General features: G+C 45.8%; 1 protein-coding gene across 1 annotated transcript in view; it reads right to left on the bottom strand.

The window, feature by feature from the left end:
• Positions 1 to 19,815, bottom strand: part of HCN4 (hyperpolarization activated cyclic nucleotide gated potassium channel 4) — a 105,945-nt gene that overhangs the window by 14,126 nt on the left and 72,004 nt on the right. Inside the window, exons 4-7 of the mRNA XM_052808869.1 lie at positions 18,496 to 18,714; positions 4,834 to 4,980; positions 2,592 to 2,832; positions 472 to 636 (exon numbers count right to left, since the gene is read on the bottom strand). Coding sequence (XP_052664829.1) covers positions 472 to 636; positions 2,592 to 2,832; positions 4,834 to 4,980; positions 18,496 to 18,714 — 772 coding nt within the window. The remainder of the gene's footprint in view (positions 1 to 471; positions 637 to 2,591; positions 2,833 to 4,833; positions 4,981 to 18,495; positions 18,715 to 19,815) is intronic.

Raw genomic sequence — 19,815 nt, 5'->3', positions numbered from 1 at the left:
ACACGTTATGTCTCCCACAGGATGGGAGAGCATCCTGGGATGGATCACTGTGAGCTATAACAATCCAGTTATACCCTTTGGTTAATTGTGTTTACTTTGGGCTGCTGGAGGTTAGGTTTTTATCAATTGTGTATTTATACATTCTGAGCTGAAATTCAAAGTCTAGTGAATTCACCACCATGGCCCTGATGGCCTCAGATTGCAGATCTTGGTTCTTCAAAAAGACCTCTTGAAAACAAATGGAAGCAGGAGCTGGCAGAAACGTGTATGTGTGAGAAAGAAAGTGAGAGAAGGATGTGGATTTAACTGGTTGTGAATGGGGCTCCTTGTAGGAGCTGAAGTCAGGCAAGGAGAGACAGGCTGGGATCTCCTTCAGTTCACAACTCGGGCAAAGGAACTAAGGACCAAGCCTGGAGATGGGGTACCAAGGCAGCAGGTAGTGGGAGTGAGACCCTCGCACCTTCTACTTACCAATTCTGTCCAGCCTGTCAAGAGCCACGGTTTCAAAAGCTCGCCGCATCATGGGATACTCTTCCAGCACCTCGTTGAAGTTGTCCACTGAGAGGGAGTAGAGCCGGCAGTAGGTATCAGCTCGCACGCTGGCTGTGCGCCGCCCACGGGTCAGCAGGCAAATTTCTGGAAAGAAAGACCCAGCCTGAGAACACGGGGATAGACACCATCACCCCTGCGATACAAGACCTGGCACTGTCACTCACAGGCAGTCCTGCCTGCCACCCAGTCTCCTCTCTAGCTGGACTCTACCTGCTCTCCCACTGAAAACACAAACAGTGGTAATATTCTGCATATGCAGTAACATTTAAAAATACCAGGGGGCTCAGTTGTGGCAGCTGCTACACACAATTGCACCTCAGGGATTCTGCACATCTAATTAGCCAGACAAGTTTTGTTATGGTGGATTACCAAAGATATCATTTGTGCATTCAAACTGGAGAAGCTGGCTTTCTCCAGCTCCTCATGGGCACTGGGAGCAGAAGGTGAAGCCGTGCTCTCATTGAAGCTCTCTCCCTAGATTTGCAGGAAAGGCTCTGGGCTGACCTGTGGCTTTGATGCCTGGTAGTAATTTTGATCCCCACGGTCAGAACATTTGTCTTTTCAAAGTTTTCAAAGTTTTTTGTAGTTATGCCACAAGCGTACAGATTGCCAGGGAAAGCCAAGTTAGTGACACCTGCTAACTCTTGGTGTATTTACACTGCAGTCCTCTACTCCTAGGAGGATGCTCAGCAGGTTACAGAACAGAAAGCCCTTGATCCTACCATAAATGCCTGACTTGGGCACAGATGCTCCTTGAACACTCAGCGGAGAGCTCCCAAGTCCTGATTTTCCACTGATTACACACAGAGTACAGGCAGCTAAGACAGGCACTTAAAGACAGATGGTGTGACCTAAAGACTGACAGCACTCTTCTCTGTGCTGTATGTTGGGTGTCAATCCACCAGCACCATTCTCAGGATTCATTCTGGGTCTACCCCAAAGCACCGGTATAGCAGCACTACAAGGTTATAAGTGCGTTATTAGGCTGCTTTCCTAAGGAAATGATGCTTATGAGACCATGCCATGTGTGTGAGGAGAGGAGTTGTGTGTATTGGTATCTAAACCACATTGAATGTCATGGGCAATTTTAATCAAATCTGTCAGAGTCAGGGTATCGTGACTCCAACCCTGTAACTTCAAATCCCAGCAAACTGACCCAACTTGTTAGGGACATGCAAAATCCTTGTACTCCAGGTAGGTGCAGACAAGTTGTTTCACAGGAACTAAGAGTCTAAGAAGAGTGTATGAAAAGCATGATAGGGATTTTCTAATAGAGAAAAGGCCTTACAGAAGGGAAGGAAAGGCAGGTTTCATTCTGCCACCTCTCAGTAGGTCATTAATTGTGGTACATTCAGTGCTTGTACTGAAACATGCATCTACCAGAGAACTGCCTGTCTTGGGCTGTCAGTGAGGTCTCTACGGGGCTCTGATAAGAGGGGTGTCTCTGTGTTACTCGTAAGAGCAATATCCTAAATCTTCTCTTACAGTCTTTTCTGACCTCATGCTAGTTTCACTGTTCCAGAGTTCTGCTGCTGATACATTATGCCTGCCTGCTGACCTTCACGACGTTTTGCTGAGCCACAGGCTGGGGAGATGATGGACTATGTTTTTTCCTCCATGTTTATACAGTACCTCGTATGATAGATGCCAGACAGTAGGACTAGGCAACACTATAAATGTGCTTGGAGAATTGAGAACGCTCCATTTTTTTTATTTAGGTTCTCAACTTCACAGATCTGTCAGTTTGCTTGAGGCAAAAAGAAATGAACCTACAAGAAATAAGTTTCCCTTCTCCATTTTGTTATTATTTATTATCTAGACTCCTGCACTGCTCATGAGTCCCAGTCACCTCCCATTGTGCAATTTATTATATGGGAAGCTGCAAGACAGGTGAGATGAAAAGAGATGGAGGGTGGAGGAGGAGGTGCCTGGGGTATCAGTTCCACATGCTGCCATCCCTGTGCGTCCAGGACAAATTAAGAAACGTATGAGCAATAGCAGTGGGTATCGCTGTGTAAGGTTGATTGACTAACACGCACCTCCAAAGTAGGAGCCATCTGCCAGCTTGGTCTCCTTGTTGCCTTTGGTGAGGACGCTCACCACCCCGTGCTGGATGAAGTACATCTTCTTGCCAATGGTGCCCTCCCGGATGATGTAATCCCCTGGCTGAAACACCTCGAACCGCAACTTGGTCAACATGGATGTCACAAAGTTGGGATCTGCATTGGCAAAGAGGGGCATGGAGGCAACCAGCTTCCGGCAGTTGAAGTTTATGATTTCCTGACCATGATGTGATGCAAAAGAGAGAGAGAGAAAGAGAGAGTGGGAAGGGGGAGAAAAGATGGGACAGGGAGCAGAAAAGACACACACATATGTTTAGTCAACATCTAATAGCCTTTGAAGATCCCCCACTTAACCTCTACATTACAAAGTGGGGAAAAAAAAAATTGCTGTTCCCTTAGTCTGGCTCCCCCAGTGAAGGCTGGAATGGGCTTCTAGATGCTCAGAGCATGTAGCAGTGCAAGCTGAAGCTGACAGCTTGGCACCATGCCTCACTGCTTTCCTTCATATGCTTTCTCTCTGAGCAGGGACAATACCCCCCAACGTCCCAAATACACACAATATACCTCTTTCTGCAGGAAACCTTGGACTGTGAGAGAAGTGCATAGCACTGGTGAAATGCTATATGAAAAAGCCCAGGGCTCCTCTCTGGGAAAATATTATAACTCACCTTGGCAGCCCTACGTTCTCTGTTGCCCTTGCTTGTCAATGAGATATTAAACAGCACAAATGTGCCAAGGTGCTTAGAGAAAGAATTATCCTGGGCAGATGGGGACAGGGTCAAGAGAGGGGAGGGAGAGGTGCCCACCAGTCACTGGGCCATGGGCTGGATCATCAACCTCAGATGAAGAAAACCCAATTCAGCTGTTCAGCTGTCATACAGCAGACAGGGACTGTGCCTCCTCCTGTGGCTTGGGGTCACCTGGAGGGTACGACAACACTTTCCACTGTACAGGAGCTGCTCTGTGCCGTGTCAGCTCAGACTCAGAAAGCGGCAGAAAGCAATACTGAGTAAATCACCTCAGCAAAACGCTCCACAGCCAAGCAGGGAGGGAGCATCTGGATGACTGGAGCAAGAAGAAAGAGAGCTGGGGAAGCATCTGTCTCCTCCTCACCGGGATTCTCAGGGTTGCCCTTTGAGACTTCAGCAGAACTAGTTTTAAAATATGACTGGTAGATCCTCAGTTCTTCTCTCTCCTATGGAGGTACATTACTGGGGGGAGGAAGACAGAAGGAAGACCGCTTCTAGTGCTCGTGGATAACACTGGAGGCATATACTAGGGAGAACCTGCACTGCTAGGATTCAGCTAGGGAAGGGGGTTTTCTGTAAAGACTCCTTTGAAGGGTGGGCCCTGCTAGAAGGCTCCTCCTTCCTTTGACTCTACATGCTGTTACAGCTGATGGAGGGGGCGCAGAAGAGGCCAGCACACCATGCAAAGGTTTACATAAACATATGAGATACAGCTTAATATTAGGGAGCATGAGGTGGGAGCTTACTGAGATGCTGTACCAGGCAGCGGTACACGTTTGCATGGGGAGGGAAGGGGTCTTGCAGAAGTGTGAGGTAATAGCAAGGCACTTTCCAGAGTGCTCTCCTGCAGGGGGTCTTTGGGAAAGGGGATGACATTACCAGAAGTTGTCATGACCTCAAAAGGTGCCAAGATGTACCTATTCACATACTGAGTGGGTGGCAGGGCCTGCATATTGCAGCCCCCACTGCCTTTATGTCAGACATCTCTTGTGCCACAGCAATTAACAGACTCAGGCAGGAGTCCTGCAAATGCCAAAGGCCTGGGTTTCTCTCTCCACAGCAGTGACTTCTGCCGTGACCAAGGCAAGGGAATACCAGATGTACACCAATGGCTAGGACAGTCACTCCCTCTGAATGAAACTGTCTCCGACAAAGACATAGCCAAGCTGTGGACCACATTCTTCTTGGCCTTGCTCTCCTAGAAAGTTAGGCACAGCACAGGAACAGGTACAGCCCCAAGCAAAATGGGGCCTTTATGGCTGCTCAGACACATGGATGTGCTGTCTCTGCTGGGCGTGACACTAGAGCACGCACACAGCCAGTGCTAATGGGAAAGCCGGACTCCCACCACTCCCATCACCTGATGGTGTCCTCTGCAAAGCAGTAGGACAGGACACTGCACACCAGGAACTCCACAGCTGCCGAAGGTGACAGGAACATTCATTGCCCATTCACTGCCCCCTCCTTACCTCTCGGAGGGGCTCACTCAGCTCTCCCAGGATGCTCTCCTCATCGAACATCTTTCCCTGGTAGCGGTGCTCATAGTAATCATGGATGCGCTGCCGCATGTCTGCTGGGAGCTTGTGGAAAGACATATACTGTTCCACTTGTTTGTACTGCGCAGGGGAGAGAGGAAGAGAAGGAGTCACCAGGACATGCGACAAATGGTGCCCGCTCACGGACAAGCACATGCTAGACCGTACCCATACCTGCTTTCTTCACGCCAAGCCAGGCCCAGGCAGACAAATCTGGTGCAGGGGAGAGCAACTGTCTGAACACATGGGGAGTTTGTAGACATCTTTGGTATATTCCCCAAATGGCTGCCCCATGTTTTAACCTTTAAACTTATCCTCAGCCAGTTATACTGTGGAGACAACTCCTCATTCCCTGGGTGCTGAGCAGCCCAGGTGCCTGTTTTCCCCTACACACACAGCAAAAGCTGGGAGCAGAGATGAGTAAGAAGTGCTCAGCTGGGAATCTCCTCTCAGCAAATATTGCTGAGCGAAGACTGTCCAAACCCTGTACAGAATGAGAGCAAGGAAATTACAGAGTGCCCTCAAGAGAAGGTTTTTCCACGGCACATAGCAGAATGGCAGCCAGGGTGTATGACCTGGCAGCTTGGCTCTAGACCAGTAAGTGATGTGCAGCACCTTGAGGCCTCAGCCAAGCACAGGAACCCACTGTACCAGGGGCCATACAAAACAGCAGAACGCAGTTCTGCCTTGGATGTTCATAGTCACAAACTGAAGGACACACACAGACAGAAATCTGAGTTACTCGGTTGAAGCTGCAGTACCCGTGGCCTGCTTTTCCTCTCCTCTGTGTTCTTCTTGTCTGCCCCGCTATGATGGCACCTTTGCTTTCCCACCTGGGGCTGCACAGGTCCCAATTTTCTTCACCTTTTGCTTTGTCTCTATTGCCCCATGCACTTGTGCTATCTAACTTGTCCATGTTTTTACCTAATGATTTGCATTTCCACCATGTCACTTAGAGGGGAATATAAAGGCACGCTCTGACTGATGCAGAGCAGTATTTGGGGATGAATGGTGCTTTCTATGAATAAATGACACTTCCTTAAGGGCACAAGACTGTAAATGGGTCCACTTGCCTTGAAGGTGCTGCAGGGACAAGGTGTGTCCATTGCAATTGTCATGTTCCCTCCCACTCGTACACAGCACAGAATATGATCCTGACCGTATACCATACTAAATAATGCTGCCAAAAGGACCACGCTCCCCCTTTGCCTTCCATCTTTCCCCTCGTCTCCCCAGTAAATCTGTCCCTGAATGTCCCTTTACTGCAGCTTGTGCTGAAGAGCCTAATTACCGAACTTCTGCTCATTACAGACCTCCCCTGCACACACCAGTGTCACTCTGCTCTCAGTACAGTCTGTGCTGGCACTGCCTTGCATGCTAACAACTTGATCTGCACCAGAGAGGAGAAGGAATTACTCTAAGAAGCCAAGGTGGCAGAGGGGACACTCGGGGTTTCCTGGCATTTCCAGAGCTTTTTGTCTGTAGCTAGCAGCAGAGGAGCTGGCTGTAAATATTCATGATCACTACAGCATGATCAAAGTCAAGCAAGTCACCACCTCCCCACAGGGAGCCAAGCAGAGAATTGGCAATGAATGCTGCACTTTATTATTTGGATTGCTGAAGTTCTGTAGAGACTGGCAGGACGCTGTGTCAGGTGGTGCTATGCTGGGTGCTGCACAGAGTCTGCAGCTTGTAAATGAGGGAGATAAAGGAAGCAGAAACCAACATCTCGCATGTGGACGACTCACTGGTCTAAGCCCGTTGAGAACTTTGCAGGTTATGCTCTTAAATGCAGAAAGTTTAAGGGCTTGCCTCAGATGCCTAAACATAGATGTCTGCTGCGACTGCAGCATTTGAGACATCCATGGGACCTGGCGAATCTGACATAGGACATGCAGGACACTCATTATGGAAAGGGAAATCATTAGGCACTAGCTTTTGTTGACTCAGGTTTATTAAATTTATCCTAAATCCAGAAACAGTTCTCCTTTTTTTAATCCTGCCTTTTTGTTGAATAAATTATTTGCCAAAAATATCACTTATACTCTCAGTTTTAGCCCAATGTCTTGAATTGGACTATTGACCAGTGTCACAAGATGCCTCTCATCACCTGCTGCCAGCCACCTGCCAGCTACCCCTCTTCTCTCCACCATAAGCACTTGCTATCAATCTTCAACTGACCTTTGCTTCTCGGGAAAAATACCCCCAGCTTCTCAGATTCACAAGCACCGGTTGGATGGGGTGGCTCAGACTCTTTGCTTATTCACTGCTCTACATGGATTTATTGCTTTGTAACAAAGAGCAATAAATTACTGCTCTGCAAAGTCCCTAGGGCTTGTCAGATTCTCCTACAATCACTGTCCCTACATAAGGCTCAGAGTAAAAACAGGACAAATTTACTTCACCAGAAGAAAAGGTTCTGCTTCCGATTAAAAACATGGTTATAAAAGAAAATTGTAAAATAAGAAACCATAATTCTCTGTCATAGTTAAGAAGCACACATCTTGGCCCTCCTGTCTTTGCTAGTGCCACCTCCTCTCACCCACGCCAGCTGGTGAGTTTTGTGGGCTCTTAACTCTCCCTTGCACAGAGATGGAGTCTGCAGAGGTGCTCAGAAATGAAAGCATCAGCCCCTTCTCTCTACATTCGGTAAATTGAAGATTCGTGTGGGGTTTTCCCCCTTTCCTTGGAGCTGCTCAACCAGGCTGAAGGCCACCACTCTTGCAGCATCAAGCATCAACAGCGACTAACCGAAAGGCCACTAAAAAACTGCATGAGGGAGGGCCTTTCAAAGTGTAGTGGGAGGTACACCTCTTCTCAGCTCTACGCTCTAAACAAGATCACGCCTGAGGTCACCAGCAACTCTCAGTGATGGGACAAAGCAAAGCGGTAAGGGTAATCGTGTGGTGAACATCAACAGCAGAGTGCATGGGGATTAAAGTCGTTGCCTGATAATCCTGAATTGACAGGTCTTCCTTTTTTAACTGAGGCCCTGATAGCGTGCAGATCTGGCACTCTCTAAAGCCACTTCATGCCCCCTTGAGTTGGCACCCCTTTGAGTGCCTTTCAGATGTGGCCAAGCCTAACCCAACAGCCCCCTTTTGCCTCCTTTCTCCCTTGTACTTGTCTGTTCAGTCTTCCTACTCATCTCCATGTCCCCAGTCTGACCTGTGCTCAGAGGAACGCACAGAGATTAGTGGCCTCTCTGAGTTCAGCTAAAAAGACTCATTTAGGAATTATTTAAATCTCTCTGAAGACAATCGAGTCCATTTAAATCCTAACTCATTTTTTTAAAGTCTGTTTTTCCTCAAATAAGCCCTTGAAGGAGGTATTAATATATCAAAAGGAAACCATTTAGCTGAGTATTTTTCCTTCTATAACTGGCCACTTTCCCTAGCTGTCTCACAACTCCCCTCCCCTTCTACCAAAGCTCAGATCACTCACAGTCCAAAGGGAACTAAATATTTTTAACTCCTTCCATGCCCTCAATCTCTGTCATGAATCCTCCTCTCTCTGGCAGTAATAAATCAGTGGCTGAAAAGGCTCGACTATTTCCTTGCCCTACTTCTGAACATAAAATGGATCCTGCATCTTCTCTCTTCTTTTGGTCCACACACATCACTCTTCAGAGCTTCAGAGAAATGCTGATTTCCATTTTCGCATCTCAGTTAATTCAAACACACTTACACACTTTCACAGTATGCCTACCGACATGGGCACACACCCATAACCTACTGTAATGAAGGCACTTGGGATGTTTGTCTACCTCTATCCAAAGATAAATATACATTTCCTATACAGAGCTGTTGTACTGTTTACATCCTTCCAGAAACAGGCTGAAATCTCTGTGGGACATAGCTTAATCTTGGTTACAGTCTCCAGATCTGGACTCCATGAAAGTCAAGAGAGATGCACTTGCATAAGAAAAAGGAGAATCAAGCAGAGTAATGCATTTTCAGTTAAGTGAAAAATTATGATGCTCTTGACAGTATTTCAAATGCTGGTAGTACACATCCCGTGAGACTGGATTAAGATACACATAAGCAGCCATGATGTACAATGTTGTGGCTCTATCAGGTAAATTAGTGCTTCACAGGGGTAAAGATCAAGTCATGAGATTCACCAGATGGAGTGTCTTGATGGGACAGTTGCATCTTTGTTTTATTTAATCTGACCTATGATTAGGAGTAAAACAGTGCAGCTCTCCAGCATTTAATAATCATCAAAACCAAATAAATACTGAGTTCCATTTTTTTTTGTCTTTTAAGTCATTTATATTCCCATCCTCAGGATTTGTTCTACGACCAGATCTACATCTTTCTTACTCAAAATGATCAAGACACATGTTCTCATGGAGTCAAATGACTCCAGGAGTGAGTGTTTTAAAGGAAGAAAAGTGAACTTCTGTAACATGATAAAATCATGCTGACACTGCTGGTGTAATCTTTGTTGGTTTCCCTTTACAGAGCTCCGTGCTTGTACACATTTAGTGTCAGTCCTTGCTTATATAAATTTGCTCCCTCCTCTTGCTGAAATTTTGCTGAGAACTGTAACTGGTGCAGACTATCACAGTTTATCCAGAGTCTGCCAACACTTAGGAATGCAGTCGGCTCTACACACATACTCATGCTCGAGAGCACTGCCCTGCTGTTCTCCAGCAAGAATATAGACATTCATAAAATTAAAAGTGCACAGGGCTGTCTTCTCCATAGCAATAGGAAGGTGATTGAGAGGGGCTGTATTCAGGCGTATGCTGTCCTTTCCATATTCCGCAGCCCCCAGGCAGCAAGAGGATGGGCTTACAGATGAGGCTGAAGCAGGAGCTGGATTCCTTCACAGACGGAACCAAAGGAAACTCTAAATGAATTAGTAAGTGGAAAGACAGCTGGGTTGCCTGCATGAGAGGAGTGGTAGTTGTGGGGATGGATCAGAGTGTGGTACAGGCAAATTGTAGCAGGTTGTACAGGAACCGGTGGTTATTTCAATACCAATTCAACCAAAACAACTCAGACCACGTCTAGCACAGCAGCAAACATTATCAGTGCTACTTTTGCTTTCTCATTCATGAGCTAAATGTAAACCCATGTCGATCTACTCTTCAGCTTTAGAAGCTATTTGATAGCTACCTCCATTCTGCAAAAAGCTTTATGTAATGTCCTGGTTCTGAGTTCTTCCAAAGAGTGGGTTAATTCTGTACCACAGCACTAGCTCAGTTTTCTACAGGAAGATGACTTTTAAGTGTTGCATGTTAAATGCTGAAAAACATGGAACACTTTTACCCTTACTGCAGTGATACCTTCAGAAATTACCTTACCTAGAATCAGGCTCTTTATTTCTTGCTGTGTTACAAAGACCACAGACACTAGCAGAAAATTCCTGGAGCTTTTTTTCCACTTTCTATACAACATTCACTACATTGAGGATGGCTGCAATGGTCAGCTGCTGTAGCTGCCTCCCCTTGCTGTTAATCAGTACCTATTCAGGCAAGGATTATGCTTCAGACAATCCCATTTCTGGGCTGTGAGATGTCAACAGGCTGCGTAGGGTCAATTATGAGCCTGATGAAACAGTTTTTTACTTCTGCCCATCCGCTGCAGTGCTGCAGTAGCCACAGTGCAAGCCAGGGAACACCACCACGGGGGATGGTGCCATTAGCACATAGCGCTGAGTTTGCAGTCACACACCCGGAGGACATGGCCTGGCTTTGCTGCAAGCAATGGAAATGTCTGCTAACGTCAGGGGTCTGAGGAGAGCAGACCCAAGAACTTTGGGATAAATCTCTTTGCCTTAAATGTTGTGGGCAATGCCCCATTTGTATGCTCTTACAGGTGCTCAGCCTTAAGGTCTAATCCTGTGCATCACAGGAAGGTGGTGCAATGATGAATGTATTATGTACAAACCTGTAAATCATGGCTACAGAAACAGCTTGTTTTCCATGACTAGCTCCAGCCTGGGAAAAGCACCTAAAGAGGATGCCTTGCTGGGTTTGAGAGGTCAAATCCTAGCATAAGTCAGTAGTCCAGCATAGGGAACTTTTGGACCTGGTCAATGAATCTTCTATTATTCATTAAGCACTGTGAAACTTGTATCACAGGATATTTTGGAGATGTCAGGTCATGTCACAGGATTACATATCTGGAGGTGTTATGAGGAAAAAGGGATCAACATTACTTTTATCAGAAGAGCAAAACGAGAGAGATGAGGTAAAATCTTGTCACCAGACAAAAGCCGGAGATAGGGAAAAGGGAACAGTAAGTCTGTGCAATTTGAAATCAGTATTGCTGGGAGCAGCCTTTTGCCAGGAGAGATGGCTCAGCAGGGAGGCTTAGAACTTCGCATGATGATATATTTATTTATTTATTTACAGTTCAAATGCCAAAACGAATTTCAAAACGGATAATGAAGTTTGAAATCCCACACTGGGATACGAAGAACTGCTGAGGCAACAGCACTTCCCTTTCCGTGACAACACATGCAGTGCATGCATGCACAAACATACTGCTCAGACCAGGCTGTCATCGACATTGCTCAAGAACAGAACTATTTGTCTGGCTTCCACTCTCAGAAATAAGATGTCAAAATCCTAGCTATAATCACAGTATCTCTGATACAGCAAACCAAGACAAATCCCTAACATAAACCTGCTGACGGAAGGCAATCTACACAGCAGCTTCGTTTCTCCTTCCGTAAAGATGTGCTACAAAGACACTGCAATGTCGCTGACTCCTTCCCTCCCTTGTTCATGTGAGCATGGAGAAGGTACTGCATGTACCCCTGCACTTCATCACAGTCATACAGTCCATATAGGCACTGCCGCCCCTAAGACAGACCACTCACACACCTGGGCACTGAACTGTCTGCTTTAAGTGCTGACTGATCACCACCGCATAGATATCAAGACATGTTTTACAGCTTCAGAATGGGGCTTCTTTTAGTAACACATGGGTAAACAGTTTCAAGGAATAGTAAGTTCACCAATGAAATATTCTTTTGCAAGAACAAAAACTATTTGACCCCAGTTTAGTTAAGGCCATAAAGGGAAAGCAATTTGAACTGCAAGATGTTTTTAAAAGAAACCATTAGGTTTTCCTTCAGAAAACATTTCCATTTTATAACCAGCCCAGGATTCTTTAATGAAAAGCATTAAATAACCTTAAAACAATTGACACAAATTTCTGATTTTTTGGTTTAGCTGAACTGAACGAATCATTATTTATACCACCGCATTACCGATTTCTTACAAACCTTCTTCTAAAATTGAGATGGATGTGGTATCTGTAAAAGGACAGCTGCCTTGCAGCGCTGGATGCACAATCCTGAGCCAGCCATTCTCACCAAATCTTGGCTGCTTATTGCCTAAAAGCAGTTAGAGACTGAATCACAGAGTTAAAGAATGATATAAGTTGGAAGGGACCTCTGGGGATCGGTCATGTGGTCCACATCCCCACTCAAAGGAGGGCCAGCTTACGTCAGGTTGCAATTTTTTGGCAGCCTCCTTGGACTTACTATCTCATGTGGGTGGGTATGCAGAGCAGGTGGGGATGGAGGACCCTTTGCTATTCCAGCCATTCTTTAATACGTCAGGGGGGAAGCTGGACCCCTCCTGTTAACTTAAGCTGCATCTAACCTTGCTCCTTTCACTTGCTGACTCTGGACTGCAAACCAGCCAGAAAACCCAGTCCTGATTACAGAAAAAACTACCTAGAGGCAGTGCTGAAACACCAAGCCCAGTGCACATCAGAAGCCCTTGCTTCTAGATACAATCAATAAAGCACATAATTTATAAGCCTTGTTATCAACCCCAAATGCTTTGATTGACAGTAACATGGGACATAATAGTTCTCAGGCCATCTCTTAACGGACTGAGATAATACACAACTAGTGCAGTCATAACAGGATAAAGCAAGGCTCTCCAAACTTTTTCCAATTAGGAAATTTGATTAAATGATGCATTTGATTAAATTTTTCAGACACCTTTAATTTCTGGAGTGCTGCACACTCCTTACCCTCTCCTTCACACACATTACCAGAAGAGTAAGGAAGCTTTGCGGCTTTCCTGACATCCAGAACTGAGACGTTAGCTCAGGAGCAGACTTCTACATAACCCCTTTAAACTCCAGGAATCTGGAAATGTCACCTGAGAACCTGCAGACATTGGTGACCAATCATCTTGGGAATGTCACTTCAAATCCTGTCCAGACTGGTAATAAACATGAAATTTCCGATCTGACAGCTTTGTGGCAGAGTAGGCATGGGAATAATGACAGTCTTTGCCCAACTCCACACTAGCAGAGCAGCTGACTCTAGTTATTTTAATGTATCTGTGCTGTGTCGTCCCCAAGGTAGCACTGGCTGAGCCAACCCTGGAGCCACAAGAATTAATACTGCTTTGGTACAGTGCTGTGCTTGAGTTAATTAGCTCTGCTTAAAGGAGGGGTGGAGAGGGGCTAATCAGCAAGGGCATGTTGCCAGGCTAATGTGATTATACTGTATTCAGGACCCCAGCTAGGGTCTCTGCACTGAATTCCCTGCACACGTTCATTTGGAGGCAGCTCAGAACACCGAACTGCACAGTAGAACAGCCTAAAAACACAGGAGTAGCCATGAAGGGTCAGGCTGAAGGCCCCTCTCACGTGGTGGTGTGTCTCTGACAGTTTCAGGTGCTTTGAGGAAAAGGAGAATGAATGAGAGAGGCACACAGCAATCCAGCTCCTGGCCATACCTTCCTAGCTTTTCTGACAAAAGCAGATTAGGGATACCCACTGCCAGGGGTTGTATCTGCATGTTAGCATTCAACATTTGAAAGATTTTCCTTACACGAATTTGTCTGAATATTCTGCGGCTAATCAAACTTTGGACCTCCGCAGTACCCTGTAGCTGTTAGAGTTCTAAAGTTTAATTACATACCATAAAAAAACCCAAATCACTCCTTAAACCTGTTGCCTAGTAAGACTCTATACTGCTGGTCTCCAAAAAAGAGCAAGGACTGACTAAGCCCAGAAGACAGATTTTCAGCTCTTGTAGTAGACAGGCACAATGGCAGTGTCTCACTTTCCCTGTAATTAATATTGGTCTAACATCTGCTTTGTCCTCCAACAGAGATGGCACATTCCAGTTGTTATGCTTCAGCATTTACGATTACTAAATTTTCCCCAATTACTCTTTGTTGAATTCAGGCTGATGACAGAAGGGCTGAAGTGTTGATAGTTGGACAGTAAAGTGCTTTTTTGCTTGGATAGCCAGACCATGGGATAAACCTGTGGCAAGAAGGACTGTGCTGATGATTAAGCAGGGCTGTTTCAGGAACTGAGAGGTGACAGCATTAGTGCTTCTGTAGGATTTATAGACTGATTCTCTCTTTAGTGTTACCTGCTTGCCCACTTGCAACTGTGCTGCAGCAGGTGCTTCTTCAGAATAATGACAAGTGAATATGCAAGTATCTATCCAGTTTCAATATATATTTTAAGAACAAGAGGCATTGGATAGACTGGCCAGGGAGGAAGAGGAGCAGAGTAATGAATGTGGAGTGCAGAGAGCTTGAAAGAATGCCAGTGTAGCAGACAGATCTTGAGGAGAGATGAGGCTCTGGAAGGAGAGATTACGGCTTTACTGGGCTCTGCAATGCTGACAGCAGCAATTCCTACCTCTCATCAGTCATTCTTCCATATGTACCTGAGAAGATAACACCCGAGAGTTGAGGCGCTCTGCAGGATGCCCATCACTGCTTGCATCCTGCTGGGATGGGAGAGTGAAGCCCGGAGTCTCTCTCGGTTTTGTTCCAAGGAGCATGGCTGCAGTAAGCAGCACAATCACTGCTCTCAAAAGCCTCAAGGTTACAGAGTCTGCTGGGGAGGATGCTGTGTATGTGTGTGGTGACTTGACATAAATATTAATCCAGCTGAGCTTTAGGATTAGAGAAAGAAATTAATAGGGGAATCTGCAAAAAGCATGAAAATAACTTGCATATTGGTTTAGTTTATTCATCTCCTGGGCAGGAAACACTCTTCCTCTCTTGTGAGCCACAGTTACTGCAGGTTGTGGGGTAATTTTGCAGTCAATTATGAACTTACATGTTAAGGCTTGAGCTGATCCACAAACAGCTGAAAAGGGCCTTGCACCTCTGCTCTTGCTTATGGACTTCCTCCACCAGCACTCTGCACCAGCCCTGGAACTCAGTGGACTCTACAGTAAGCTAATTCAACCCACTAATCTGGCAGAAAACTAATCTGGAAAAAAGAAATCAGCTCAGTAAAGGTCTGAGAAGCATGAAAGGCGGTGCACAAGAGTGAAACAGTGCAGTTGAGAATAGTGGCAGGGAGCACTGGGTGAGAACGGGTATGTGAGGCTTCCCCACTTTGGTCAAAGCTGTCAAATCAATTCAGTTATAATATGTAACTGCACAGCATGACTTTGGGAAATTTTTCTATCAGAATCCTTCAGGATGGACTTGTAGTAATACTGTCTCACATGTAGAAAATAGACACCAATCTTGGGTGCAAAAATATTTTGGAGTTAGACACCAGACTGGGTTAAGAGAGAAGAGTCAGCTCCTGATCCTGCCACTGACTCTCTCTGTGACCATGGGCAAGTAATTTAGGGCATGACACACTCTGCAATGCAAGATGGGACAGACAGGTCCCTTCTAACTTTGCCTCTGGGACCAGAAATAAAACAGTCACTTCAGAGTACCAGATCTAAAGAGCTATTCTGATTCAGAGCTTTTTAAGGGAGGCACAGAGCCAGACGTACATGATGGCTGTGCCACTTCCAGTGCCTAAGCTGGTGTGAGTGCTCTGTGCCACGTGGGACTCTCCACTTGTACCCAGAAACCTCGGCACTACACTGTCTTGGAAGGTACAACTTCCCTCTCCAAATTCCCCATGCTTCCTACCACCCCATCGATCCGCTACAGCTTCCCTGCCTTGCAGAAACCAGCATAGCATGAAGTCAGATGCTACAGGAGGAGATTTAGACAGGACTGGGATTGAATGTCCAAATGTTCAATGAATCCAACCCAGAGTGAGACAAGCCTGCTACTGAAGCCAACAGACAGCACATCTTGGCTTTTATTCCTGTTCTCAAAAGCCCTGTTTGTACAAGTGAAGAACACGTTGGTTTGGCAGAGATCTAGACAATCTGAAACTTTACCACAAATTCACTCCTGAACCTTGTCCTGAAGGTTACACAAAGCAAAGCCTGTCAGTACTGTTACTAGCTATAACCTTCTGTCCTGTCACTACGTTATTTCTGCTATTCCTCTCCCTCCCCACCCTCTCTCCTTTCTTTGGCTACTGCCAGAACAGCTGCTAAAGTCTCTGTAGCCTGAGCCTCTGCTGAGGTGAGAGGCAGAGCCCTGTTTGCAGCCCAAAGGTGTACTCAGCAGAGGTCTCTCAACTGCTGTCTGCTTCCACCAATCGACCTCCAAACTTGTTGAGATTCTTTGCTTATAATATGCTTCAACAGACACATTGTCCCATGAGGACTGAACTAAATTGAGTTGCAGGGCTGCAAATCACGAAGCAGCCTCATTTTAATTATGGCTATTCAAGTGCTAAGGAATGCAGAAAGTAAATACATATTTGTTTTTAGGCCATCATTTGTCCCATTTGCAAGAGGAAGATGAACGTACTCAATCCCTGAGGCATTAATCCTAGGAGAATACCTTGGGAAATGAACCTGCTATAAGCACTACACAAGAAATACACCCTTTTTAAAATCCTCTACTCACTGCTTTTGTCGCAAAGCTTTTCTCCTGGATCTATTAACCCTCTCGTTCACATTTCCACATTCTAATAAGGCTTTAGCATTTCACACTTCTTCTGCCACCCCCGCCGCAGTCCTTGCTGGCTTACTGGTGACTGATTTCCCTGAGCACTGACTGGAATCCAACTTCCAGGGTCAAGTTCTGCCCTTGTCTTCAGACCTGGCTTAAGAAAAAAATCATAGTGCCCAGTCCTGTAGGTGTAAACTTGGCTGCAGCTAGGTTGACCAGGTGGTTGGATTTGCAAATCAGTCCTTGACTTCTATGCTACTTCAAACACATTTGAATATATACTCTGCATACACAGATTTGATCAGCTTGCACTCCTAGTCCTGCAGTGTCCTTCTCTTTGGCACACTTCACCCTCAATTAGAATTAGTCCAGTCAATCTGTAACACAGTGGTAAAACTCTATACAAAGCCCAGTGCTCCAGTTGCATCCCAGTCCTCCACACTTCTCCCGGGCTTTTCCCACTTTTGGCCCTAGCTGTGGTTTGAGATCAACCCTATCTTCAAAGCATGATTCAGCCTCTGGTCTTCTTTGCTTTCACTCTCTGCCCTACTCTCTTTCCAGGGCCCAGCATTGTAATCCTCATGTCTCAAACCTGTTCTTAGGCCATCTAACAAATCCTTTCTCCCACCTCCACCCTGAACCAAAAATTCACCTAGCCTGTGCATGCTAGCCATAGTTTACCCACTTGAATAACACCTACCCTTTCACCTAATCGAACTGCACCTGGCAGGGGCAGAATAGGGCTAGCAACTAATTCTTCCTCTTCTTAATCTTCAGATCAAATGTATCCATAAGATCCTGACCAGAACACCTCCTTGCCTACACCATCCTCAGCCCTACTAATCAAGGGCAGTTACTTTTGCTGATGCCTAAAAGTAACCTACAGCCTTTGTGGTGAAGTCCCTTCCTCACCTCTGAGCTGCACAGGCCCTTGCTCTTAGTTGCACACAGTCACTCTTCAATTAGCTCTCCTGTTTTGTGGAGGTGCAGGCCTACTGGTTCAACCAGAAGTTGAAGGCAGAAGTTTTGCCTGTCTATGTCCTAAAGGTAAAAGTATCATTGCACCAGCAGCCCCTTTGCTTTAGATAACAATACATCATTGTACAGATAGCGATATACTGAAGGCACGGAAAGAGGGAAGGAATTGATGCAGTTCCATGAGATACCCCTCATCAGCTGAATCACAGTAACTGACCCTGTTTGTCCCTTACCATCTTACAAATTCACAGCATCACCTTAAACCCACCACCACCAGTTACTGCTGCTGCAGTGGTAACCTGATCAGTTGTGACATTTCTGTCTGTGCCCTACATTATGCAATGCAACAACTGTGCAATTAATTTGATAGCTACCTGGGGAACCTGTTCGGGGCTCCTGAGCTTTGATCTGTGCTTTGGGGTTTGTTATGTAGTTTCACTCATGAGCACTGAAGTGAATAATCCAGATACTTTTAAAGAAAGTACTTGCTAAACAAAAGCTGCACATTCTGGAACATTCACTTGGGATTTGAAACAAGATCTCGGAAAGGAAAAAGTGACTTCCAATTTTAGATACCAGTGACATTGATAATGTTGATCTAAAAAGACAGTCGGAGACAACAAGAATCACCCACTTGCCCTACTACTATTCATCTGATCTTGCATCTATTTCCTCCTGAGGGTCTGTTTGAGTGAACAGATGGGTATGATTACCAATAAACTGCCATGGTGACAAAGACACCGCTCCTTTGGCCTTTCACATGGGTCACTGACAGCCCTAGCTTCCTCCAGACAGTGCGTAAACCACCACTGGGTCACATAAGGGTTGCAAAGTCCAGTCCTTACCTTCTCCTGGTACTGGCGCCGTGAGGAGTCCAGAGACTGGATTAGGGCTGTGGCATGGCCGATGAACATGGCATAGCAGGTGGCACCGACAATCATGCTCAGCATAGTGAGCCACACATCTGACATGCCAACGGGCGCCTGCTGCCCATACCCGATGCAGAGCATGTGACTCATTGCCTTGAACAGCGCATAGGAATACTGCTTCCCCCAGGAGTCATTCTAAAGAGACAGATAGACAGACAAAGCTTTAGCAGTGGGACAAGACATTCTCTGAGATGTACATATTTCAGAAAAGGATACCTAACATTAGACCCAAAAGTCCATGTTTAAAGCACCTCTATATGTTAAACAGGCAATTTAATTCTTTGATGGCTTGGAAGTGCTGGGCACAGTCAATTTAAAAAAAAAAAAAAAGCCCAAATTTAGTCATCTGACATTAACTGACTGTCCTGGTTTCAGCTGGGATAGAGTTAACTGTCTTCCTAGTAGCTGGTACAGTGCTATGTTTTGAGTTCAGAGCGAAGAATGTTGATAATACTGATGTTTTCAGTTGTTGCTCAGTAGTGTTTAGACTAATGTCAAGGATTTTTCAGCTTCTCATGCCCAGCCAGTGAGAAAGCTGGAGGGGCACAAGAAGTTGGCACAGGACACAGCCAGGGCACCTGACCCAAACTGGCCAATGGGGTATTCCATACCATGTGACATCCCATCCAGTATAGGAACGGGGAAGTGGGGGGCAGGCTCGGGGACTGGCTGGGTGTCGGTCGGCGGGCGGTGAGCAATTGCACTGTGCATCATTTGTACATTCCAATCCTTTCATTATTGCTGTTGTCATTTTATTAGTGTTATCATTATCATTATTAGTTTCTTCTTTTCTGTTCTATTAAACCGTTCTTATCTCAACCCACGGGTTTTGCTTCTTTTCCCGATTTTCTCCCCCATCCCACTGGGTGGGGGGGAGTGAGTGAGTGGCTGCGTGGTGTTTAGTTGCTGGCTGGGGTTAAACCACGACACTGACTTTGGCCAGGGTTTTTACAAATTCCATGTACTCTTTCCAGCAAAACTTTCCAGAAAGGAAGCCAGACAGTCTGACACACTGGTAACCTGGGATAAACTTAGATGATGCATTGGGATATTTTCAAAATGACCCACATGTGGGAGAAGGAACTGAAGCAAATGATTATTTCACTGGGAAATGGACTTTAACAGAGAACTGGTAAAAGACAGCCTGAGCAAGGTTGCCAGCAGCAAGATCTTAGAGTAGGCAAAATCACTCCCCAGCAATTTAGGAAATAGTCAGGTTATCTGGTCATTACCTGA

This window comes from Harpia harpyja, chromosome 14, assembly GCF_026419915.1.
Source record: "Harpia harpyja isolate bHarHar1 chromosome 14, bHarHar1 primary haplotype, whole genome shotgun sequence".
Lineage (NCBI taxonomy): Eukaryota > Metazoa > Chordata > Aves > Accipitriformes > Accipitridae > Harpia > Harpia harpyja.
The sequence above is the reverse complement of the archived record's forward strand: the minus strand, read 5'-3'. Positions and strand labels throughout refer to the sequence as shown.